At 30.6% G+C, this 24,624-nt stretch overlaps 1 protein-coding gene across 1 annotated transcript; it reads right to left on the reverse strand.

Annotated features, from left to right (window-relative positions):
* Window positions 1-16,666: 16,666 nt before the first annotated feature.
* Window positions 16,667-21,101, reverse strand: LOC132614668 (mitochondrial pyruvate carrier 4). Its single transcript, XM_060329182.1, has 5 exons — window positions 20,944-21,101; window positions 19,469-19,567; window positions 19,264-19,316; window positions 17,081-17,154; window positions 16,667-16,934 (listed from the first exon to the last, which is right to left on the reverse strand). The coding sequence occupies exons 1-5, from the start codon at window positions 20,996-20,998 to the stop codon at window positions 16,886-16,888; spliced, it is 330 nt and encodes a 109-aa protein (XP_060185165.1). The 5' UTR covers window positions 20,999-21,101; the 3' UTR covers window positions 16,667-16,885.
* Between the last annotated feature and the right edge of the window lie 3,523 nt (window positions 21,102-24,624).

The raw sequence follows: 24,624 nt of genomic DNA on the forward strand, positions 1-24,624 counted from the left end.
GGGAGTATCTGTCAAGAAGGGTTTCTGCTGCTTTATTTCTTTTTAATATTTTAATTTGACTTTGGAGAAAAGTATTTGGCATTTTCAATGGTATATAAGTACTACAGTACTATAAACTGTAATAAAGGTGGGGACTAAAATTTCCGGGCTTGCGTGGGCGGGGGGTATATATATATATATATATATATATATATATATATATATATATATATAATTTCTTGTCTTATTATTTATTCTAATTTCTTGTCTTGTTATTTTTTTTTTTTGGACATGTATTTGCTAAGTGCTCTACACTTCCACAAGTAAAGCATTCTAATTTATTTTTATAATTCCTTTCTGTTCGGTATTTTCTTACATGCCTATTTCTATCTAAATAAGGTTTTCTAGCTACTGATTTTCTAAGATAATATTTCTTTCTATTATATTGAGGATAATTTCTATTATAATGTGTTCTATATTTTTTATGCCTTTTCTTTTTATAATTGTCTTTATCATAGCTTTGAGTAGTGTAAACCACACTTTTACAAAAATTCATTTCATTTTGTTTTAGTTGTTGTTGTATCTGTATATGAGTACATTTTTCTTGTAGTATATCCATTATATGTTGTATTCTATGCCCTATTTACCATTTTAAATTAGGGTTCTGTACTACTCCGTCTCTCTTACTCCATTTGCCTTCTATTTCTCTTCCTAAGACTCCTGGTAGTTTATTAAATAATTTTTTACCTAATTCTTGATCAAAAGCATTTCCGCTAATAGTACAGTAATAAAAATAATTGTTTAAAAATTTCTTAATATGGAATCAACTACTTGGCTGTTCTAATTTTATTACTGCATTTCGTTGTAATACTAATAATCCACTATTTAGATCTTCCCCTGTAATTAAAGTATGTATTTTATTAGTAAAATTATATGGATTTGCTCCCATGGATACTAAGTGTTGAAATTCCATTGGAAAATTTTCTTTATAAGCTTCCCATAAAGCTTTGGCTGATTCTCCTAAAAATGTTTCTAAATATTTATACATTGTTTCTGCGTCTGTATCATTATATGTTTTTATATAGTCTGCTACTACTATTTCTTTCCATAGATCTATTACTGAATTCCATCTTTGTGGATCGTGTGCTGCTATATTTAGTATTTTACCCTTATTGCCTCCTTCTTGAAGAATGATAGGTTCTTCTATAGACATTCTTTTTCCTGATGATTTTACATTGTCTATGGGTTCTCCTGCTGTTCTAAAAACTCTTCTCCTCGGTACATTTCCTATACTTGTATCTATAGTATACTGCTCTCCAATAGTTGTTCTTTGAAATGGACTAGAACTAGACGCACTAGATTCCATTAATTCTTTTTGACTTATTATTGAGTCTATCCCTATTTCGTCATCACTATATTGCATATCTTATAATATTTTATTGAATTCGTCTGATTTCTTTTGGTATATATATTCTACTCTATATCCCAATTATCAGTTCTAGCTTCACATAATTTAAAGTGACTTATGGTTTCTTCTATTGTTAGTTCTCCTAACTTACATCCTTTACATCTAAAAAGTATATTTTTGTTATCTTTATGGATTCTTTTTGCTTCTTCTATAGCTATGTCTACCGCAAACTCGTCTTGTATTAGTTCTATATTCATAAAATTTGATTCTGTACTAAAGTACTTTCTTCTTCTATGTCTTTTTGTGGAGTATAATTATAATTGATGAAACGTATACATGTCTCTCCCCTAGAATTAGTGTACATTAGGTGAGATTCTGGCTGCAGAATCTTTTTTTTTTAAATTAAAATCTTCTAGGTTCCATTCCATCCCTGCATATTCTTCAGGATTTATTTTTATGGGTTTTATTAGTCTTATTCTTCTATTTCCTAGTACTTCTACTATGTCTTCTACCTTAATTTTAAATTTTGTATTACTATTATTAGTCATTTTCCCTAAAAATCCTACACACATTAATAAATTATTACCGTTACACATTTCTTCATATCCTTGGTCGGTATTCCTATTTTTATGTGTTTTCCAAATTCCACTAAATTCATTATAAAGTCTGGGCTAATATAAAAGATTCCTCCATTGTTTGTCATGTCTACTTCCGTTAGTCCTATTATTGATTTTTTCATGTCTGACCATCTATCGTCATAAATTACTATTAAAACTTTAGTTCCTAAGTTCTTTCTAGTTAATCCTTTTAATCCAACTACTATCAATCCCATATGCATTAAACTTCTTCCAGTGTTTTTTATTTGTCTTACAGCCTCTGAATTTATTAGATTTATTGTAGTAACTTTAGTTCCTATAGCTGATAATTGTTCTTCTCTATAATGTCTATATAATTGTGTTGTACTTGAGAACTATCCTATATTGTATAAAGTCTTTGGATTTAATAGTTTTAATTGATTTTATTGAAAAATTTGTATATCTCTATCTACGTCTATTACCTCACTTAGCTATTGATTGTTTTCTTCTAGTTTTCTCCTATTTAGAATTCTTGATAAAAGATTATTACATATTCTATTGTCTGAAAAACTTACTCTTGGTCTTTCTTGTCCTTGCCTTTCTGGTCCTCCTTCGTTTGTTGATCTAATTGGAAGAAAGTCCATTTATGTGGTTTTCTAATTATTTTAACTCTCTCCTTTTGAGGTGTTATTTCAACCTTCTTTAATTGTTCTATTAATTCTTCAACTTCTTTATTCTTTGGGGTTTCTATATTAGTTTTCTCTTTTTGTGTCTCACTTATTATTCTTAAGCGCTCGCTTATTATTTCTAGCCTTGGAATTATTGCCTGCTCTACATTCTTAGTTATTTCCAATAATAAAGAAATTATAGTAACATTCTGTTTTAGTACTATTTGATCAGATTGAGCATTAGGTATATAGTCTATATAGTCTTGTGGTAAAGATATAGATTTTTCTATTAACTTTGAGGCTTCTTGTTGAACTATAGTGAGTTTGTTCATGAAAGAGTAATTTCTTTAAGCTCTTCTAGTGTCCTTTTTAAATCTTTAATGTCATTATTTAATTTTTCTATTTGTTGTGTTGTTTGTGTTATTATCTGGTTTGTCTTTATTTCTATTTTTTTAGGCTTTTCTAGAATAGCCTTAATTAACTTCTCTATTTCAGTCTTTATAGGCGATTTTTCTAAATTCGATTTGTTAATTAAAATCTGAATTTTTCATTCTAATTCTAATTCTTGCGTTTTTAAGTAATCAAAATTCTGCTCTAATTTTTCTAACTTCTTCTTTTGATTAGTTTGAGAAAATTCTATGACTTATAATATTCTAGTAATATCTTTATTATTTTCTTGAGTTTTTTCACTAAAATTCATGACTAAATCTACTAGTGTATTAAATTGTTTGTCTTCGCTGTGTAATATATGTTCTCCGTTACTAAAATTACACTTTATAATACTATCTGGATATATTCTTAAGTCTAAATATTGTAGATTCTTTAATGTATCTATTTTATCAAAATTTGTTTATTATCATAAAGGAATTCTTATTTTACAAATTTTCTTTTGATACTCTATATTATCTGTAAGTCCTTTTATATCTTCTCTTATGCCTTGTAATTCCCAAGTTATAGCTGAAATTGTATCTTCGATAATTTGGCTTTGTAACAGTCTATTTTCTATTAGCGATGACAAAGTTTCTGTATTTATTACTTCTAAATATGAACTTAGGGTCTTTTCAACTTTTCTATATTCTCTTATTTTTTCTATATCTCTATATATAAATACCAATAGTTTATAGTTATTTGTCTAACAAAGGGTTCTGTTTTCATATAAATGTAACTAGTATGGCTTAAATCGTTTCTGGATCTGCTTTTGAGAGTATTTCCTAGATCTTATATGTCTTAATAATTTATATTCTAATCCTGATATTATATCTATTAATTCTTGTAATTTTAACTGATTCTCTTTAGTACTGCTTAGTCTGATATATTCTTGGTATAGTCTTTCTAGTTCTTGTTTTAACTCTAAATAATTATCTTGCATTACCCTAATGGGATAAATTTTACTTCCTGTTCTAGATGTCTAATACGATCTTCAGCTCTAAATATCTCGTCGTTAGTAAAATATATTTCCCAGTTAAGATTATTTCTTAGGCTTAATATTGTTATATTATTATGTAAATCTTGGCGATGAACTATGTCTATGTATCTACCATATTCAGTTGAAAACTTTCTTGTTTTTCTAAGAATTGTAAGTCTTTTCCGAGTTAAATATATCATACGATAATGATGACTTATATATTTAGTAAAACTATGTTGTCTCATATAATATTGTCTATAAACAGGTATAGCGGTTTGTCTTCTTAGTCTAGCAGAAAATGGTCTTCTCATAAACTGTTGTCTAAAATATAGGTTTAGGTCCAAAAATCTTCTTACTCTGATACCAAAGTGATAGGGGAGTTTTATTTTTTGTTTCAATATAGAGTGATTTTTAGCAAATATTTTAAACGCAAATATTTTAAATAATCCTACTCGGTACTCCCTCACTCCTTGATTCCTCTTATCATGTAGGTATATTTCTTATTTTCTGCCTATCTCCCAATTTTTACGTTTTTTTTTTAAAATATAAACTCTGTCCAGTTATGAATCTTATTACACTGTTCATCTCTTTCTCTTAATCTTAGTTCTTAATATCCCTCCTCTTTAACCACACCTCGGTTACCACGGCCAACATCGTCATTTATCATTTGGACATTAAAACGGCCTTTCAAACACTTAGGAATTTACAGGTTAATCCATCGAGTATATTAAGAAATTAAGAGAATAACCATATATTAAGAGTAATAGATTCATAATAACAAGTAAGTAATTACTCAAACATTATCAACATAATACTTTAATTAAACATGGAATAATTTACATAGTAGGGAGATTAGTACAGAAAACATAGATAAAAACTTACATGACTTGAAGATGGAGAGAGGTTTCCCTTTCGGGAAACCCAAAAACTACTTCACACTAACAGAAAATTACTGAAAGCTTAATATTATTTTTACAAGGGGGTTTATAGTACAAAAGGTTTGGACGGAGAAAGGAGTTGGGGCATTGTGAAAGAGAAGGGGAATATGGAGAAGTTTGTTGAGAGAAGTGTCAGATGCTTCTTTCTCGATGATCTTGCTTCTCCATAAATGCTACTATTTATAGGTGTCTGGCGGACTTCAACTCCGGATTTCAAATTTGTGAAGAATCTTTTGAGTTCAGCCAGGTGCTCTTGGGGCCCCATCGTCACGTGAAGCTTTTCAAAAGATACTTTATATTTGTGTCCGTTTGTTGAGTTGTCCCCTTACTTTATTAGAGCTACTTTAATAAAGTCTGGTCTTCTTTTTCTGAAATGTCCTTCTTTTTCTTTTCTTCAAATGTCATTATTTCACTAAAGTCTTTCTTTTCTTCAAATGTCATTGTCTTGTTCCACTAAAGTCTTTTTCCTTTCTGAAATGTGATTCCACCAAAGTCTTTGTTCTGTGTATCATCTTCCTTTTTAATTTTGTCTTCTTGCTATTATTATTGTTTCAACTAATGTCTTCAACCGTCTCTCTTGACTTTGTTCTATCATTATTTTTCTCCATTAATTGATCTAAGTGTCCAAATTGTATAGAGCAATCGAATCAAAACTCATGCCCGAGTCTACATCATTAGGATCTTGAGAGTCTTGAAATGCACTGTCCTGGATATTAATATCATCTCCTTCGAAATCTGAACTATGGACTGGTGACATCCCTTGACTTGGAGATAATTCTGGACTAGAATTTTTAACTATATGTTTGTCTTGTTCCTATGTCTGAAAAAACTTTTCTAGGGTCTCTTTTACTATATTTTCTATTTTTTCGTTCTTTTTCTTTTTTGCAGGTATGCTTTTCTTTGTAGAAGTTGCTCCTTGTGTAAGTGTCTTTAGTAGTCCCCGTCTTATTTGAAGAGATGAACATCCCTCATCTTCACTTTTTGGCAAAGTGACAGCCATCAACGGATTTGATGAGTCTTTACCGGCTACCGTTTGAACCGGACTAGCTGTATCTTTACCTGATACAGTGGGTCTAACTGCATTCATTGGGGAATGCACACCCGTCTCATCCATTTTTGTCTGAGATGAAGAACTCTGAGATTACACCAATTCGAACTTAACCGCTTGTATTCTTTGTTCTAATATCTTCACTTGATCCAAGAGTTTCATTTTTTCTTGAACCAATGTCTCTTTCTGCTAGTTTAATCTCTTGACTACTTCAGTCATCGTAGAATAGTGATCACAAAACATCACCTTGTCTGTGTTTTTTTATATGTTGTACTGAGGGATTTTGTCTGGGTTTTGTCTAAGAACTGGAGAAATATAGTAATTTGGACCCAATATTTCTCTAGCATAGTCTAATGCCTCAGTAAAATCGTTAAATCCTTTAAAAAGAGGTTTTCTTATGTCTTTAATAGAGTCTAAAACTTCTAGCCAAGTTTGAAAAACACCATTAGTTTTACCATGAACTACAACATAAAATTTAAATTTTTTGTCTAAATTTCGATCTGTAAAATATTGACAAAGAGAATTTATAGTAGCTACAAAATGTTTAGTCTTTTCTATTATGCGAAATCCATAAATTATCTACTAAGCATTTTTGTTGTCTGTCTATTACATATTCTGGTAATACTTTAAAAGTCCAATTTGATGGCTGAAAAGCTACTAGTTTATTGGCGCCGAATTGTATTCTTTCCAGAGTATTTCTCTCTAATAAAAATGTAGGTCTAAAATGAAGGTTACCTAATACTATTTGTCTGTATGTGTCTTGGGTTGAGGCTATGCTTTTCCCCCTGTCTGCTGTCTGAGAACTGGAAGGTCTCATGTTGTTCAAATAGAAAATCAGTTAGCAGTAATCTTTAGTCTACTAAATTGGTCTGCTAAATTATTATCTTTTCCTTTTATATGTTCAAATTTTAAACTACAAATTGAAATGGTATCTAAGAAATTTAGCCATATTCGTCTACTACTATTTTTATCATTTATCTTTTGATAAAATTTAACTATAGTTTCGCAGTCTGTTCTAACTAGTATTTCTGGTTTATTTAGGATATATAGTCTAAAACTATTTAATCTGTATATTACAGCTAAAATCTCTACATCTATACTACTCATATTTCCTTTTTCTTTATACTTACCACTTTGATAAGCACATATTTTTTCTTCATTTTTATTACTATATTTATTTGGTTTTGCTTTTAGCACTGCTCCCATCCTTCAAAACTACTGTCTGTTTCTATAACTAAATAGTCTGTTTCTAGAGGCATGTTTAAATCAGGAATATTTTTTATTTATTCTTTGATTTCTTGTACTAATTTTTTGTCTTCAGTATTAAAGTGTTTTTGACCATTAGATCCAGTCTTTGAATACAATAGTCCTGCTATTTTTCTTAAATCTTTTATAAAATTTCTAGCATAATTGACTATTCCTAGAAAAAATTGTATTTCTTTAACATTGTCTAACTTATCTGGCATGTCCAAAGCTTTTTTGGCTAAATGAGGTTGTAACTTTTTTTACCCTCTCCTAGTACTACTCCTAAAAACTTTATATAATTTTTACATAATTCCATCTTTTTCTTACTAATTATTATTTCATTTTCTACAAATAGTCTAAATACCGTTTGTAGGTGTCCTAAGTGTTCTTTAATATCTCTATTAAATACTAGCATATCATCTACATATACTAATACAAACCTTTTGTATTCTCCAAATGTACTATCCATTTTTCTTTGAAAAATTGGCGGAGCTGTCTTTAATCCAAATGACATTACTAACCATTCGAAATGTCCTTCAGGACAGGTGAATGCAGTCCATTCTATACTTTCTTCATGCATTCGTACCTGCCAATATCCTGTTTTACAATCAAATTTACTAAATATTTTCTTCCCTTTTATTCTATTTATTAATTCTGTTTTATCTGGTAACTTATATCCATCTGTCCTAGTATTATCGTTAAGTCTTTTTTAGTTTATTACCATTCTCGCTTTTCCTCTTACTATTTCGCTATGATTTCTTACCATAAATGTTGCAGATCTATGTTTAGAAGTAGATCTCCGTAGTACTACTAAATCTAATAGTTCTTTTATTTGTACTTTAAAATCTTCTACATCCTGATTTGTTGCTTCGATTGAAGCTGTTTTAATTACATAATCTGGATTTATTATATCTAATTTGCATACAATCTTATTATTTTTCCAATGTTTTAAAGGTTTTTCTCCTATAATCTCTATTTCATCTAGTATTTTTATTATATTATCTAAGTCTTTTTGATTTTTTATTACTCCTATTCTTTCTATTCCTGTTTTAAAATTATATAACTTTGTCTCTATATCTATTAAAGTATAATTTTTTTTCTAACGAATCCTCGTCTCCTAGAATTTCTTCTTCTTCTAGAGTTAAATTTTTTATTTCTGTCTTATCTTTACAACATGTATTATTCTCTTGACAATCTTTACAACAACTATCTTCTTTCTTTTGCAGGTTTATTCGATTTGTGGTAGAGATCTTCTTATGACGGATCCTAGTTTCAGTCTTATGAACTTGTACAAGTAAATACTCAAAATACCCCTCAACGTTTGACCAAAATCCCAACTACACATCTAACCTTTGTGTTGGTCCTATTACCCCCTGGACAATTTTTTTAGTATTAAAATGCCCCTTTTTTTGCTGATGTGGTAGTCCAATATGACAACCTCCAATTATTAACAGGCGCTTGTCCACACGCGCCTGGCCCACGTGCCACATCTTTAATTTCCCCCCATTTTTTATTAATTTCCCCCCTTCCTCCATCCATCTACTATTTTCTTCTTCAAAAAAAAAATCTCTCAATTTTCCATACTCCATTTTCAGTATGAGGATCCGAAAACCCATACCCAATTCTCCTTCATCTTCATCAACATCATCATCATCATCATCTTCATTAGGAGTTGAAAAAAAAATCACACCAACTTCCTCAAATCTGATCCAAATAAACCCAAATGTGAAAGGAAGCTTCCTAACACCAAGTAGAACAAAGTTCATCCATTAATTTGATCAAACAATCAAGAATTTAAAGACTCACTTGGTGTTCTTCATAACTTTCTCCAAATTCCTAGCAATGGAGTTTAATTTTCTCCCCAAATCAACTCAAAGAATTAGTGCTTAAGCAACTCCAACCAAGCAACAAGTAGCAACTCCAACCAAGCAACAAGTAGCAACTCCAAACAAGCAACTTCCAATCAGATTTTCTTTAACAAGATTAGATTTTTCAACCTTGTTTTTTTTTTCCAAATTTTTCATTTTTTTTTCTTCAGATTTTTTTTTTTTTAATTTGATTTGGGAAAACAGTGATTATAAGAATAATCACTATCCTAGCTCTAAATTTATCTATGTGAAGACAAAGCCTAAAGCAAGAGACTTCAAAGATCTGCTAAGATTTGTGAGAAATTTGGGTCTTGAAATTGTTTATTTTATGAGATCTTAGATGATCTTTTCTTTTAGTGGTATTAATTTGCTATATAGTACTTTTTCGTGGGGGGTATTATTTTTTATGTTTTATGAATTTATAATGGGTATTATTTTGACAAAAAAAATGGAGATTGGTATTAAATAGGGTGAAGAAGAAGATGAAGTAGCCTAAAAATGGAGGGAATTTAAATTTATCTATGTGGCATCTATATTGCAGTCCAGTTGGCATTTTAAAACACGTCAAATGCTTTTTTTAAAGGCTATAGCGCGCCACCGAGCGGTGTAGTCACGCTCTTGTCCACATCAGTAAAAAAGGGGCATTTTAATACTGAAAAAAATTGTCCAGGGGGTAATAGGACCAACGCAAAGGTTAGGTGTGTAGTTGGAATTTGGTCAAACGTTGGGGGGTATTTTGAGTATTTACTCAACTTGTACTGGTGTATTAGTAATATTTTTTAAGAAAATTACTCCATCTCTTGTAATCATACAACTGTCATTATTATGTAACATAAAGTCTAATCCTATGACAAAATCTACATTTATATTAAGGTCTCTTACCTATATCTTGTCCACATGTATTTATAAAGCTAATGTAGGCCTTATGAACATAATGTCTATATATGTTATGTGTTCCATCCATTTGCATGGCTGCAACTGGTTTTTCTAGAATTTTATTAAATTAGGTGGAACTATTCTCTTATTATTATGCACTTTGTGCACCCTGAATCTACTAATGCTAATGTCTCTATCTTATAATCATCTATTTTAATTCTTGAAAGTATTTTTATTGTTCCTAATTTTTTATCTTCATTACTTACTAATGCTTCATGGTCTTCTATACTCATTAGTTCTGCTTGAGAATCTTCTGGTATTGTTCTTAATGGTCTCATTATTGGTTGTATATTTGATAATCTTATTTCTTCATCTTCACTATCTACTTCTTTTTGTTTTCCTTTTTCTAGTTTACATAATCTAGTTTCTAATTCATTTATTCTTGTTTCTAATGTTATCATTCTTAGATTAATAGTAGGGTCTTCAATTTTCTTATGAGTTTCCTCTTTATTTATTTTTATTTTAAATTCTTTTTCTATACACATTGTACATCCTTCTATATAACAATTTTTACATTTAGCTCGTTTGTCTCTACTAGGATACCATTTACAAAAGAAACACGCATTACTATCTAATCATGTAAATCTTGGCGATGAATTATGTCTATGTATCTACTATATTCAGTTAAAAACTTTCTTGTTTTTCTAAGAATTGTAAGTCTTTTCCGAGTTAAATATATCATACGATAATGATGACTTATATATTTAGTAAAACTATGTTGTCTCATATAATATTGTCTATAAACAGGTATAGCAATTTGTTTTCTTAGTCTAGCAGAAAATAGTCTTCTCATAAACTGTTGTCTAAAATATAGGTTTAGGTCCAAAAATCTTCTTGCTCTAATACTAAAGTGATAGGGGGGGGGGGGGGGGTTATATTTTTTATTTTAATGTAGAGTGATTTTTAGCAAATATTTTAAACAATCCTACTCGGTACTCCATCACTATACATAAAGCTAAGCGCATATAGTATGATAGTATGGTAATACCCAAATTAAAACCCTAATTTTATGATAGTATCACTCTTTTAACTGCCCTTTCTTGTTTTTCCTATAATTCATTCTTTCCATCTTCTTCTGAATTGCAGCATTTTCCTTGTCTACGATGACTACATTTTTTTCTTGAGGTATTTTGGTTCATTATGTCTTTTTTTTGGCTCATTTAAGTTCCGGACTCCCTCTAGAATCATATTGAGGTCTCCATCAACATCAAGAACGTCCACAAATTCATCAAGAATTATTACCACGTCACCATCGGCATCAAGAAGGTTCATAAATTCATCAAGAACCATTACAAGGTCTCCATCACAATCAAACATGACAATATCTTCATTATCCTAAAAAAATAATAGGAAATTTGATTAGACTCTAATTATAAAACAAATAAATAAATAAATAAAAAAGGTAAAACCCTCACCAGAGGGATGATTTCCTCGAGGTGATCAAAATCGTGATGGTCATCGTTAATGTTTTCTTCACCAAATCCCTAAAAGAATTATTAAAGTATATTAGCACATTCAACAAAAGAGAATTAAAAATAAATAAATAAATACTATTTAAATTTACTTCATTCTCATTTGCATTATCTAAGATAATCAGATGCTGGCCAATCAGGTGTGCTATATCATCGTCAAATAAATCAGGTCGGTCGGTATAGCTTGTAATATGTGATATATAGTGTGATAAAATTAATTTAAGTTAACAAGATGTTTGCCATGTATTTTCAATACATTACCTTGGATGTTATTGCAAAACTTTTATTTATTAATATGAAGATTTGAGTAGTTTAGCTCAAAATTCTAATTTTTTTTGTTAAAGAAGTAAATAAGTTTTCTTTATTTCCTTTTTATATAGATTTTCTACTCTTTTTTTTTTTTACAATTTTTAATTTTGTCGTTACCTATTGTATAGTGTTGTGTTGTTAGTTTAAATACAATGTTTGTTTTGATTGTTACTTCAATCTTATTCTATCGTATCGTTAAATTGATCGTTACTTAACGACGAAAAGTCTCATTTTATGTAACGACCAATTTGGTGTTATTGCGTCGTTCCTTATTTATTTTTTCTCATTTTGTCTTTACTTATCATCTAATAATCATATTTTATCCTTTAGCATACTTTTTTTATGATAGCTCTATACTATACCCTACTTTTCTTGTAGGTTTATCCTTCAAATTGTTGATGTTAAGTGTTAACATTATGTAACGACGGAAAACAATACAATCTATCCAAACGTTGTATTCATCAAAACAATACAATACAACACAATATGATATAATAGTTCAATACGATGTGCTTAGTTAAGTACATTCTTAATTACTTACAATGTTTTACAAGTTGAAAATTTCAGAAGGCAAAGAGAAAAGATGTCATATTGAAGCCAAATGTGGACCGAGACTCATAAGACGAAAGATAGGAGTTATGTAGCTGATAAGGCTATGGAGATTGCGGTAAGTATTCACTATTCTTCGTATACATAGTTACTCGTGTAGACCGAAGAAAAGAACTCTTATTTTCAGTGCTTTTTTGTCTATGGCGTTGTATACCTTTCTCCTCTTAAATATAGGACGAACTTGTGATCTTAACTCCTTAAGACACAAGTCCGTCTACCTTTGCCAATTGAGCTAACCCGTGAGGACTCAGCTTCAGACAAATTTTCCAGAAACTATTACTAGTAAAACAAAAATTTATTAATTTCCATGATTTTCTTTTCATCTCTCTCTATATATATATTGTTAAGGTAACATTTTATTTTTATTTTATAGTTTCTTTTTTTTTCCCCTCTCTTTTCCACCACTTTTTTCAATCGGACGATTTATATCAACTCTGATGTGCTATATCGTTCAATAAATGATAATCTAACAACAATACGAAATAAAATAGCACCTAAAAATCAAATCTTTTTTCTTTTCTTTTCATTTGTATTAAATCACTTCAAATAAATAAACAAGCAGACAACCAATATTCTATTCAATCTCTTCAAAATGAGTATTGTTCATCCCATCAAATATTTAACCATTGGTTGTTAGATTTAATCATGAACTATATAAAAAGGATTTAGAAATATCATACGATAAAAGTTATATCAAATCCCAAAAGCTACAACAGACAGAGAAAATAAATACCTCCATCCCAATTTAATTAGGTGGCACCTTTCAAATTCGAGATTTAAAATGTCTCTCTTTGACTGTAATATTTTCATATATTTTAAATTATCAATTATTAAGAGTCATAGTACTTTTACATATTTTCCAAATATGAACATTTTATTTTATTTAAAAAAAAAACTAAAAATTTCATGTTCGAATTCACAGTCAAAATTAAATTGTTTGACTCTCGAAATTCAAATTGTGCCACATAAATTGAGATAGAGGGAATAGTAAAGGAATTGAAATTACACCTCATTATAAGTTGTACAAATACCAAAAGGATCAAAAAAAAAAAAAAAGAGTGAGTCTATGAATGTGAATTTTCGTTAAGTCTTTTTCCCCCCGCATTTGCTGTTAGATTTAATCATCAAAGTTTGTTAAACATTTAACAGAGATTAGAAACACTCATACTCAGCAAAATTTAGAAAATTAAAACTGATCAAGATTATATGAATGATAACAACTATGTTATCCCAAGTTAAATTTCATAAATAAAGAAAAATAACAATGATAGTATTATAAAAGTCTCTAAAATGCTAGAAAACCTTTGCACAGACAAATCTTGGCCAAACATTTAGTACTTAAACGATTCGTCAATTTCAATTTATATATCATGTATTATGAGTGTTCTCTTCAAGGCAAAAGTACTAGAAACAACAAGCAAAAATAAATCAGCTAAACATAGAAACATACAAGTTCATCACTCATCACCCACGATAACAAGCTTGAAGCTTGGATAATCTGCAGTCTGTTGGTTTAGTGGATCCTGTAACAATATATTCAAAAACACCAACACGCAAAATCAGTCAAAAAAAGACTGACAATCCAATCCTAATCACATATTACCAAATCACCCACAATTACAAGCTTGAAGCTTGGATAATCTGCAGTTTGTATAATCAGAACTCCATTGATGTCTTTCTCTGCAAGAAAACAGTGTAAACATTTTCAAGAACAATACAAATAAATAAAAAGCAAACTGGAAAATAGCTTGAAACACAAAGAATGTTCTTGACACTGATTAAAAAGAAAGAAAGAAATTCAACATTGTCTCTAATGGGGTTTGAAAAAAGAAGATAAAGAAAGAAAAGAAATATTTTTGTTAAAATCATACCACTGTATGTTCGTCCATTTTTGTAGAGCTTTCGGAAACTATTTGTTCCAAGAGTTTGTGTTCAACAATTTAAAGAATTGGATTTTATAAGGCTGAAATGGCTATAAGTTTGAAATACGAAAAAAGAAACTCATTAATTTCAAAATTAAGCAAAGGGAGTGAACACAAAAAAATTGTTAAAATTCATACCACGGTATTTTGATTCATTTATACAGCATTCAGAAAGGGAGAACAATTTAAAGAAGTGGGTTTTTATAAGGAGAAGAAAAATAAATTCATTAATTTCAAAATTAAGCAAAGTGCGGGAACACAAAAAATGTCAAAGTGTGAGATATGGGGATCAAAGAAAAGACGACATATGCATTGTTCGGTTTATCCATTGAATGCAAGAACCCTAATGAAGTGTGAAGTGAGGAAGGAGGAGCAAAAGAAGAGTAGATAAGTAGAAGCGGGAGAGCGGCGAGAACACGAGGACTGTGACTGTCTGATTTTTTTTTATTGACTAAAAAGGCACAAATTGTATGAATACCGACCACCCACGAATCAACTTTTAATCAATCAATGAGTTGATAGTTCAATCCTAAAATAATACTCTCTCCGTTCCATAATAAGCGTCATCTCAATCAAAAAAAAAAAATGTATCATGATAAGCGTCATCGTAGGAAACCAAGACATAAATTGATTAACTTTTTCCAATTCTACCCTTAGACAAAAACTGACAAGTTAAAGTAACATCTAAATGATAATTGAAAAAGTCACATTATAACTTGATATTGTTGGATCCCCATGCCAAAAGGTTTATTACTTGTGCATGCTCTCTAATCAAGAGAAAAAAAAATTATCTTTATTATATATGTGTAATTTGACAAACTTCATATTGCATTAACGGTTTCTTAATATGCGTGTTTTTTATTAAAGTGACACTTATAATGGGACGGAAGGAGTAGAGGTGTTTAAATTCCAAGTTAATTCTTTAAATAGTCACCAAGTAACATAGTAATACAAACTTTCATTGCATTTTTAATATTCAAATTGTTTGAATATATTTGGTAAGTTCATTATTCTGATCCCATACATATACTATTGGCTTAAGGAACGAAAATATCACTATTACATCAAATTAAAAGGGTAAATACATAAAATGCTCTCCGAAAAGGATTATAATTTGGACCCCATTTAACTTAGGCCTCATTTATTTTCATTAAGATTAAGACGTCTGAATCCGAATGCACATCTGAATGATTAAGATGTTGTCTCTAGGTTTGAATATTGAATGATTAAGACTGTTTGTTTTTCAATATCTAAATGAGCATAATGTATTTATTTAAACATAAGAAATATACAATTTAAATTAAAAAGTAACTAAATAGTAAAAAATAAATACAAATTTAATAAAATAAAATATTATTTAATTGAAAATATGAAACATTTATGCTCACTTAGTAATGGTGGAGATGTTTTGTAATCGTGGTGGGTGGTGAGTGGGGGTGGAGGGGTGAGCGAGTGGTTGGGGTGAGGGTGGGAGTTAGTGGGGTGGGGTTGGTGGGGAGTGGGGGTAGTAGGGAGTGAGGGTGGGTGGTGTGGGGTAGGGGTTGGTGGGGAGTGGGGGTAAGGTTGGTGGTGGGAGTTAGGGGTAGGTGGTATGGGGTAGGGGTAGGGGTTGGTGGTGGGGAGTGGGGGTAGTAGGGAGTGAGGGTGGGTGGTGTGGGGTAGGGGTTGGTGGGGAGTGGGGGTAAGGTTGGTGGTGGGAGTTAGGGGTAGGTGGTATGGGATAGGGGTAGGGGTAGGGGTTGGTGGTGGGGAGTGGGGGTGGGTGGTGTAGGGTGGGGGTGGTGGGAAGTTGGTGGGGGGTTGAAGTGGAGGGTGGGGTTGACGTGGATGGGTGGGGTTGGAGTGGAGAGTAGGTGAGGATAGGGTTGAGGCAGAGGGTTTAGGGCTGGGGTTGGCGTTGGAACTGGTAATAAAAAAATTTCATACAAAAACACCTCTTAATGATATTAAAACTTGATTCAGGATCTTAATGATTAAAACCTATTCAGATCCAACAAGTTCTTAGATCTTAATGCAAATAAATGCACCTAATGGCTTGGGGTATAAATCTGAAAGTGCAAATAAATGAGGCCTTAATCAGGTTTTTAAGGAGTTGTTTTTAAGGAGTTTTGACCTTGGCTGATCAAAATCGTCACCAATTTTAATTTTAAGACACAAATGGTACCGATAATTCAATTTTCTCAAAAGACTTTCTAAAAGAGTATCAAATCTTCTTATTCACTGCAGAATGAACATGAAGTATATTTGCTAGTTGTTAAGCCTACCTCCATGCGACATTTCTCCGTCTAGAATGAGCGTAAACTATTCATATAGTTAAAGCTTAGAGTAATTTGAGACAAACGAATTACCAACTGTGATTATTCACCCAATCACTTATCAAATCACCAGTGGTAAGTATCAGAAGAAGTATAAAGTAGTAGAACTAAAACATCAAATTGCATAGAAGAGCAAATTCAAAGTCAGGAATTCGATAATCCTGACTAATCAATCACAACTTTCATCATCATTCTTTAGCTAGCGCAGGTTGTTGCTCCTCGTTAAAATATTCATGCCTGAATCAAGAAAAAATGGTAGTGTTAGAACGAAAAACAAAAGCTATAAGAATATGCGATATAGTATTATGACAGGATTCCCTTTCATCAACATTGCAAAGTCCTTTTTAATGCCTTCCATGAGTAGTGAGACAGAACTGACTCACCGGATTTTTCGTGAAAGCTGGTACATGCCTGTCCCAGCCATTGCAACATTTACGCTAAAGAGATTCCAGTTTTTCTGCAATTCCAAATTTTATGGATTACAAGATAAAGAGAAAACGACGCCACAAACCAAGAAGCTTGTAAATCAAAGTGGCTTCAAAGTCATAATGCAAACTGGGGGCAAAAGCATCTTTTTTTTTTCTTTTTCTTTTCTTTTATTGATAATTGAGAAATTCCCGAATGCCAGTGACGCACAGGTTCGAAACTCGGGGATAATGGGTCTGCCTCTCTACCCTTCTCCATTTAGGGTGTGTTTGATTTCCAATTTTCTAACATTTGGTTGATCACAATGTTGTGGAAAACATTTTCTCTAGGAAAACAAGTTCCTGAAAAATAACTTACCTAATGAAAGTAGGAAAATGAAATTTCATAAGTGACATTCCAAGTACATTGTCATTCTTCCCACCCACCCAATGCCCTCAACCCCAACCCCTTGACCATCCCAACCCCGCCACCCCGGAACCCCCACACCCCAACTCATTCCACCCCCATAATGTTTTGCTAGATTACATATAAATGATCTTGGGGTAATATTTTTTTGCTTACTTACCAAATACTAAAAAATAAGTAAAAAATCAACATATTTTCCATCGTACCAAACAACAACCTTAAATGCTAGGCATTTTAACTGTGGCATAATTGAACCAGTGATGTCCTAATCCACACATCCAGCATTGCAATCTTACCACTAGAGCAAAGCCCGAGGGGCTACTCGTGTATCATAATAAGTTATATTTAAGCCTTTATAGATTACGCCTTAGAGTCAACTAAAAACCCATAAAGGGCAGTTTGAATAAGCAAATCTTCAATGTGTGGAGAACAATCTCAATGGCATCAGCATATTTTAACTAAGAAAACCAACTTATTTTCCAAGAAAACATTTTCCTTAATACCAAACAATAACCTTAAATATTAGGCATTTTTACTGTGGCATAATTTGAACCCGTGATGTGCGCCTAATCCACACATCACGCATCGCACTCTTACCACTAGAGCAAAGCCCGGGCCACTTGTGTATCATAATAAGTTATAGTTAAGCCTTTCTAGATATTATTACGCCTTAGAGTCAACTAAAAACCCATAAAGGACAGTTTGAATGCAACCCTTCAATGTGTGGAGGACAATCTCAACAGCATCAGCATATTTAAATGAGTTTACCTTCAAAGTCTGGAAAACAATCTTGTTCTTCATTAGGGTTACTAAATACCTACAAATTTTCATGCTCCCTGCAACATTTTCTCCATCTGAAGCAGGTTATGCAGGGAAGATTTCTTTATATAAATTTGATTCAAGAGTGCTTATCATATGTATGTTCTCTACAAACTACGGAACAGTTTTCTCATGGTGTGGGACCTCTGAATAATTCAAAATGTCAGCGAACTAAGTAGCTTAATACCCTCTGAACAGAGTATACGCCCTAAATCCAATTAATACTAACATGGGATGCTATTATCTGGCTATCAAGCCTTGAAGCGAGGCTCAAAACGTGTTAAGCGCTTCGCCTCGCTTAATGTGTGCTTCAGTGTCTTCATCAAGGCTCTTAGACATACTTTTCCTTGCCAATGAGTGTCTCCTCAAGAGGCGACACTAAACAATTGATATTTCAGTTTATCGTTTAAAAAAAAAAAAAACAATTTCTTTGTCCATATATTTGTCATTCATGCTTATAATTATTAGTCTTGGACTAAACATATATATTTGTATTTTTTCTCCATTTGCGCCATTTTTCATTATAGCCCATACTTCATTTGCGATTTGTGCTTCAAGCCCCAACGAACCTTAAGAGTTTTTTTGGGCTTTTGATAACACTGCAACCAGTAACACGAGGTTGGGGGGTTGATTCTCTTTTATCCTTTTGATCTGACTGTAGATATTCACTTTTTAGATTGTAGTCAAGAAATTTCCATCAGTTACAAAGACACAACATCAATAACTGTCAGAAGAGGAAGATATAAAAATTAGACTGATGTGAAAATGATAATACTTTAGTCTACTAATCAAATACTAAAACCAATATAAAGATCCGGCTGAACACAAAGTAGAAAGGATTTATTTGCTTGTTAATCATACTTTAACACCATGAAAGATAAACTTGCACTGAGATTCAGCGTAATATTGAACTTACCGGAGTAATTACCAAACTATAGCGAGACCATATAAGTCCAGTTGCTGTAACCGCTGCAATAACCGAAACAACTTATCTTATAACTAAAACCAAACAGAAACAGAAAATGACCAATCATGCATATTGACATATTTTTCTGGATTCATGATAGATCAAGATAGAAAGAGTAGAGCAAATAATGCAAGGCATGACTCGTGAAAAATACCTATTTGTTGAGGTAATGAAATCTTTTCAGGAGGTTTAGCGAAGTCTGCAATATTTGCAATACTGATGCCCCACTTGAAGGTCGGTGCCCAGAAATGAACTAGAAGAACACAACGAGTGAAAGAAACGGTGAACAAAGAAAATGATAAGAGAAATATACCAACCTGAAGCTGCAAAATAACAAGAAAAAAAAGTATGTTTGTACACACGGTGCAAGTGGCTATAGGAAAGCTCAAAGAAAAATAACAACTTGAGCCAACCATTATGATTCCCAAGCTCAAAGAAAAACATCTATAAATTACAACAGAGTCACACAGTTGAAGAAAAATTTGTCAAACTGTGAATCCGTAGAATCAGCTTTCTCTGATCATACAAATGCCACAAGAATCAGTTCTATTTCGCTCATACAAATGCCCAAACTAGTTGACATCAATCATATGAATGTTCTATAAACAATTTAGCTCTATTCAAGCTCATTTCATTCCGATACTAAAAAATTATCATTAAGAGTTCTCTAAAACTTGACATTTTCACACGTATCCCTGCAATGACATACAAATCCTAACAAATAGCAAGGACTCCAAACAAACACTAAACCTAATGTAAGCCTTAAAAGATACATTACTATATTTTATTGTGTTAATTAAAATGGCATCAAAAAGTCACTTGAACATGTGAATCGACTATTCAGATTCAAACAAACTTTCAAGAAACTATTACCAGTAAAACAAAAATTCTTCATTTTCCATGATTTTCTTTTTCATCTGTCTACTTTTTTTTTCCTTTCTTTTTTTTTTCCCTATTTTTAGAATCTCAATTTGCAGAACTGTAAAATACAAACCCGTAATCGGGACGATTTTATCAACTTTTCTGCTATATCATTCAATAAATGATAATCTAACAACAATACCAAATAAAATAACACCTTAAAATCTAATCTTTTCTTCTTCTTTTTTTCATTTTTTGTTCACCTTACTTCAAATTAAATAAACAGCACTACTTTTACCAACTTTGATGTGCTATATCATTCATAAATGATAATTTAACAAGAATATACAGTAAAATAGCACCTAAAAATCTAATCTTTTTTTTTTTCTTTTCTTTTCATTTTTTTTGTTCACCTCTTCAAATTAAATAAACAGCACTACTTTTATTAAATTTGATGTGTTATATCATTCATAAATGATAATTTAACAAGAATATACAATAAAATAGCACCTAAAAATCTAATCTTTTTTTTTTTCATTTTTTGTTCATCTCTTCAAATTAATAAACAAGCAGACATCCAAAAATTACAAAAAAATTAAAATAAAAAAAATAATAAGACACACCCAGAAACAAATATTGGATTATCCAAAAGAATCTTTAATTATGTGTTTCAAAAGGTTTTAAAAAAAGTAGATCTAAATCTAACAAAATTGTATAAAGTTGGCAAAAAAGAAATTACAAAAAATAACCGAAAAAAAAAATACTGACTTGTTTTTGGGCCAGCAGGATGATTCCATAGAGCCTGGAGTTTTGAAGTGGCCATTAAAATGAAAACTCTGTTTTTGAAGATTCTTTGTGTTATATCTCTCGTATATAATATGATAGGAAAAATAAAACTTCTGTTGTATTATTACTGTGAGAAAATGACAAAAATAGTCCCTTATGTTTAGAATAGGTTTATAATAGTCCCTTAATTATACTCTTAATCGATTGTTGTCCTTTAAGTTTGTCAGAATGTGCATTTTTCACCCCATCAAAAATAGAATCAAAAGAATTCCACGAAAACCGGACATACATTCTCGAGATCAAGAGAGAGAAGGATTAGTTCGTGTCTAGGTTAAGGGGACGGTTGACCTAAACCCTCTTCCTCCAATAAGAGTTATCTAACCTTTGTTGTCTTGTTATAACCTAGTCTTACTCGTTCTTACCTCCCTGCCTGTTTTTCTTTCATATATCGCGGTGCCTCTGCTCTCATTCTGCCTCCTGAAATCCCTTGCTTTTGGCAAAGATTTTCATTTAAAATAATAATTATACACCTCCTAAAAATTGTACCCACCTGAAAAATAAAATCAAATGTTAGAAAAACTGCAAAAAAAAAAAAAAAATGAATCTCTGAATGTGAATTTGCGTTAATTTTTTTTTCACATTTGTTGTTCAATTTAATCACAGTAGTTTATTAAATTTGTGTCGAAGATTAAAAACGCTCATACTCGGCAAAATTTAGAAAATTAAATGATCAAGAATATATAATAAGCTAAGTACTACTTTAAATATACTAAAACATACGGGATCATTATGTTATTTCTCTCTTTTATTATTGTAGGGAGTAGTTTTTTGACTTTTGGTTATAAAAAAAAAAAAGTTTCAACTTGCTAATTTTAATCAATTTTCTGGAATATAAGTTTGGCAGTAACATTAAGAATACTATTGATATTAATCGTTTGAAATGGTCCACCCCGTTGTTTGGTGGATATACCACCTACAGGGCATCCATATTATAATAAGAGTGGTTAAAACTTTTGGAAATATATTGCTATATCAATCGCTTATAGTACTTTTTATGTAGTTTTTAAATATATAAATTTTATTTTTATAAAATTAAAAAATCTATGTTAAAATTCACGGTCAAAGTTATAAAGTTTGACTCTCGTACTCCGAAAAAGTTCACATAAATTGAAACAGAGGGTGTATATGATTCCAGAGTTGTTGAGAAAAATTGTATGAATCAATATATAATATAAAGCTAGACATAGACAAGGCACCTCTCTATGGCCTCCATTGACGTTTATCTTTTTTCTCCTTTTTTTGACATTTTTCTCTATTTTTCTCTTATTTTTTTATTCAAGAATTAACTATATTCTACCATATTTATTAAGTTTCATTAAATTCTTTAATAACCATATTAATTCATTGTGTATAAGTTATTATATTAATTATTATAATTATTAGTGGAGACTTGAAAAGCGACCATCAGCTTTCAAGTACTTCAATAGTGCCTTCTCCTTTTTTATGCCTTTTAATTACTCTTTTTTAATTTTCCACTCTATTTTTTGTGAATTTAATATTTGTTGAATGTGGTATTTATTTGACAAGTGAAATTATTGTGCCTAGAGGTCTCTATTAAATTCTCTAAACATTATGGTTATAATGTCCTAAAGGCAGAAGATAAAAAACGTTAGTTCTTCTCCTTTCCCTTTCATTGATTCTTATTAATGTGTTGTAATGTGCTAATTAAGATAGGAGATAAAAAGACAATGAACTAATTTAACCTATTCATATATGGTTCATTCATTTTAGCTCCACAAATGCTGCCTTAGAAAATTCTCCAGTATGAGATCCAGGTATATTTCTTTTTACTTTGTATAGTAACAATTTATCTTGTGAAATTTATGTGTTAGTGAATAATTTATCTCGATTGAATTTATTTATATGTGCTATCTTGCCTGCAAATTCAAATAGACTCATTTTTTAATAGCAAAAGATTTGACAACGTTATTTACCAATGTTTTGGTTGAAAACTTTACACTTTTACGTTTCATATTTATTTCTTACTCAGTATTTACTAAATTTTAGTGTTTTATGTTATGTCATCAGCATCAAAAAGAGCCTCGCACGCTCGGTGATACTTCAACGTTGGATGCATTTCTTTTAAGGTAATTATATACCCCCTCTAAAATTCATAAACTTTCGTCCACTCCTATTAATTTTAATTTAATTTCTTTTGCAATGCATAATTTTTTTGATTAGATTTATTTTAGAAATTGACACGGAACGTTGGAAACTATTTGAAATTAACGATCAAAAAAATAGAGGCAAAATCTAGAAATGATGATTTGCTTTGCATTTGTTGTGAAATCGGACATAAGCTATAGAACAGGACATTTCTTTGGTTGATGTAAATAACTTAATTTTTAACTATATATATTTACTATTCCATTTTTTTTATTGATAAAAGGATGAACTTTTGATGAAAAAGGAACTTGAAATTATGTTTTTTAAGTAGGAGGATGATCTTATGGTGTAAAGAAAAAAGGTTGATTAGGAGAAAAATATTGATTTGAAGGAATCTTAAAGATAAACATGTTAGTTTGGAGGAATCTTGAAGTATGTTTTGTCCTAAAGCTCATTTCAACTTGAAAAACTAAAATGAGTTCTTTTTTGCATTATTTCTACCCAATTGCTCTACTTATTTTGGTTCTTTAATACTATAATTTTCTTTAGCAAACAAAAACTATATATAATTATTTCTTGATTTTATGTTTTAGTTTACATCGGAGGCCAAAAAGATTGTTTTGTTGATATTTCTACAGATTGTTTCGTTGATATTTCTACAACAATTAAGATAGTAAAGAAAATGTTTTGTCTGCAAAGAAAAGTTTCTTTTTATTTGTTTCTTATCCTTTTCTTTTTGTTGACAAAGATTGTTTTTATGTACATAATTATATGTAAGAAAGGTGGGGAAAGGGAAATGACAGACATAAGAGAATTGAATCTTTACCAATAAGGTGAAAGTTCAGTTAGCTAACAATTAGACCTCTAAGATTTTCGAAACTGAGATCTAGCTAATATTAAGTTAATTATGTTGTTTTTCATCTTCTTATTTTTTTTTAATCTTTTGAATCGCTTCACTTGATAATTATTTTGGTGACCAATCAAAAAATATTGTGTTCATGAAAAACTTAATCCGATGGTCTTTCACAAAATATTAAATTGTGACCAATCGTTTTAAAAGATTTATCTTCACTATTACACACCCTAAAATCATCTACCAAACACAACATTCAATATGCGTAATTATAGGGACCAAAAGCTTATAGTAAAACAAAAACTTTAAAAAAAGGTAAGTGACTACCGGTACGAAAAGAATAGGCTACGGATTAATGTTAGGAATTTTAAAAAATTGGTTAAATTTAAATATTTCATGATCCAAAAAAGAAAAAATATTAAATTGATTTATAATTTTTTTTTTGTTCTTTAATTTTCGTATTCCTAATAATTTGTTCACTTTTTTTTTTATCATGTTCTGAACTATATTGATTCTTTACATATTCTCAAAGTAAATAAAATAATTAATTGATAATAATATATATACTTCTTTGTATTCTATAATATGTTCTTATGCGCTATTTCTTTATGATCTTCTTTTATATATATTTATTTATGTTGTCA

This window comes from Lycium barbarum, chromosome 10 (assembly GCF_019175385.1).
Source record: "Lycium barbarum isolate Lr01 chromosome 10, ASM1917538v2, whole genome shotgun sequence".
NCBI lineage: Eukaryota > Viridiplantae > Streptophyta > Magnoliopsida > Solanales > Solanaceae > Lycium > Lycium barbarum.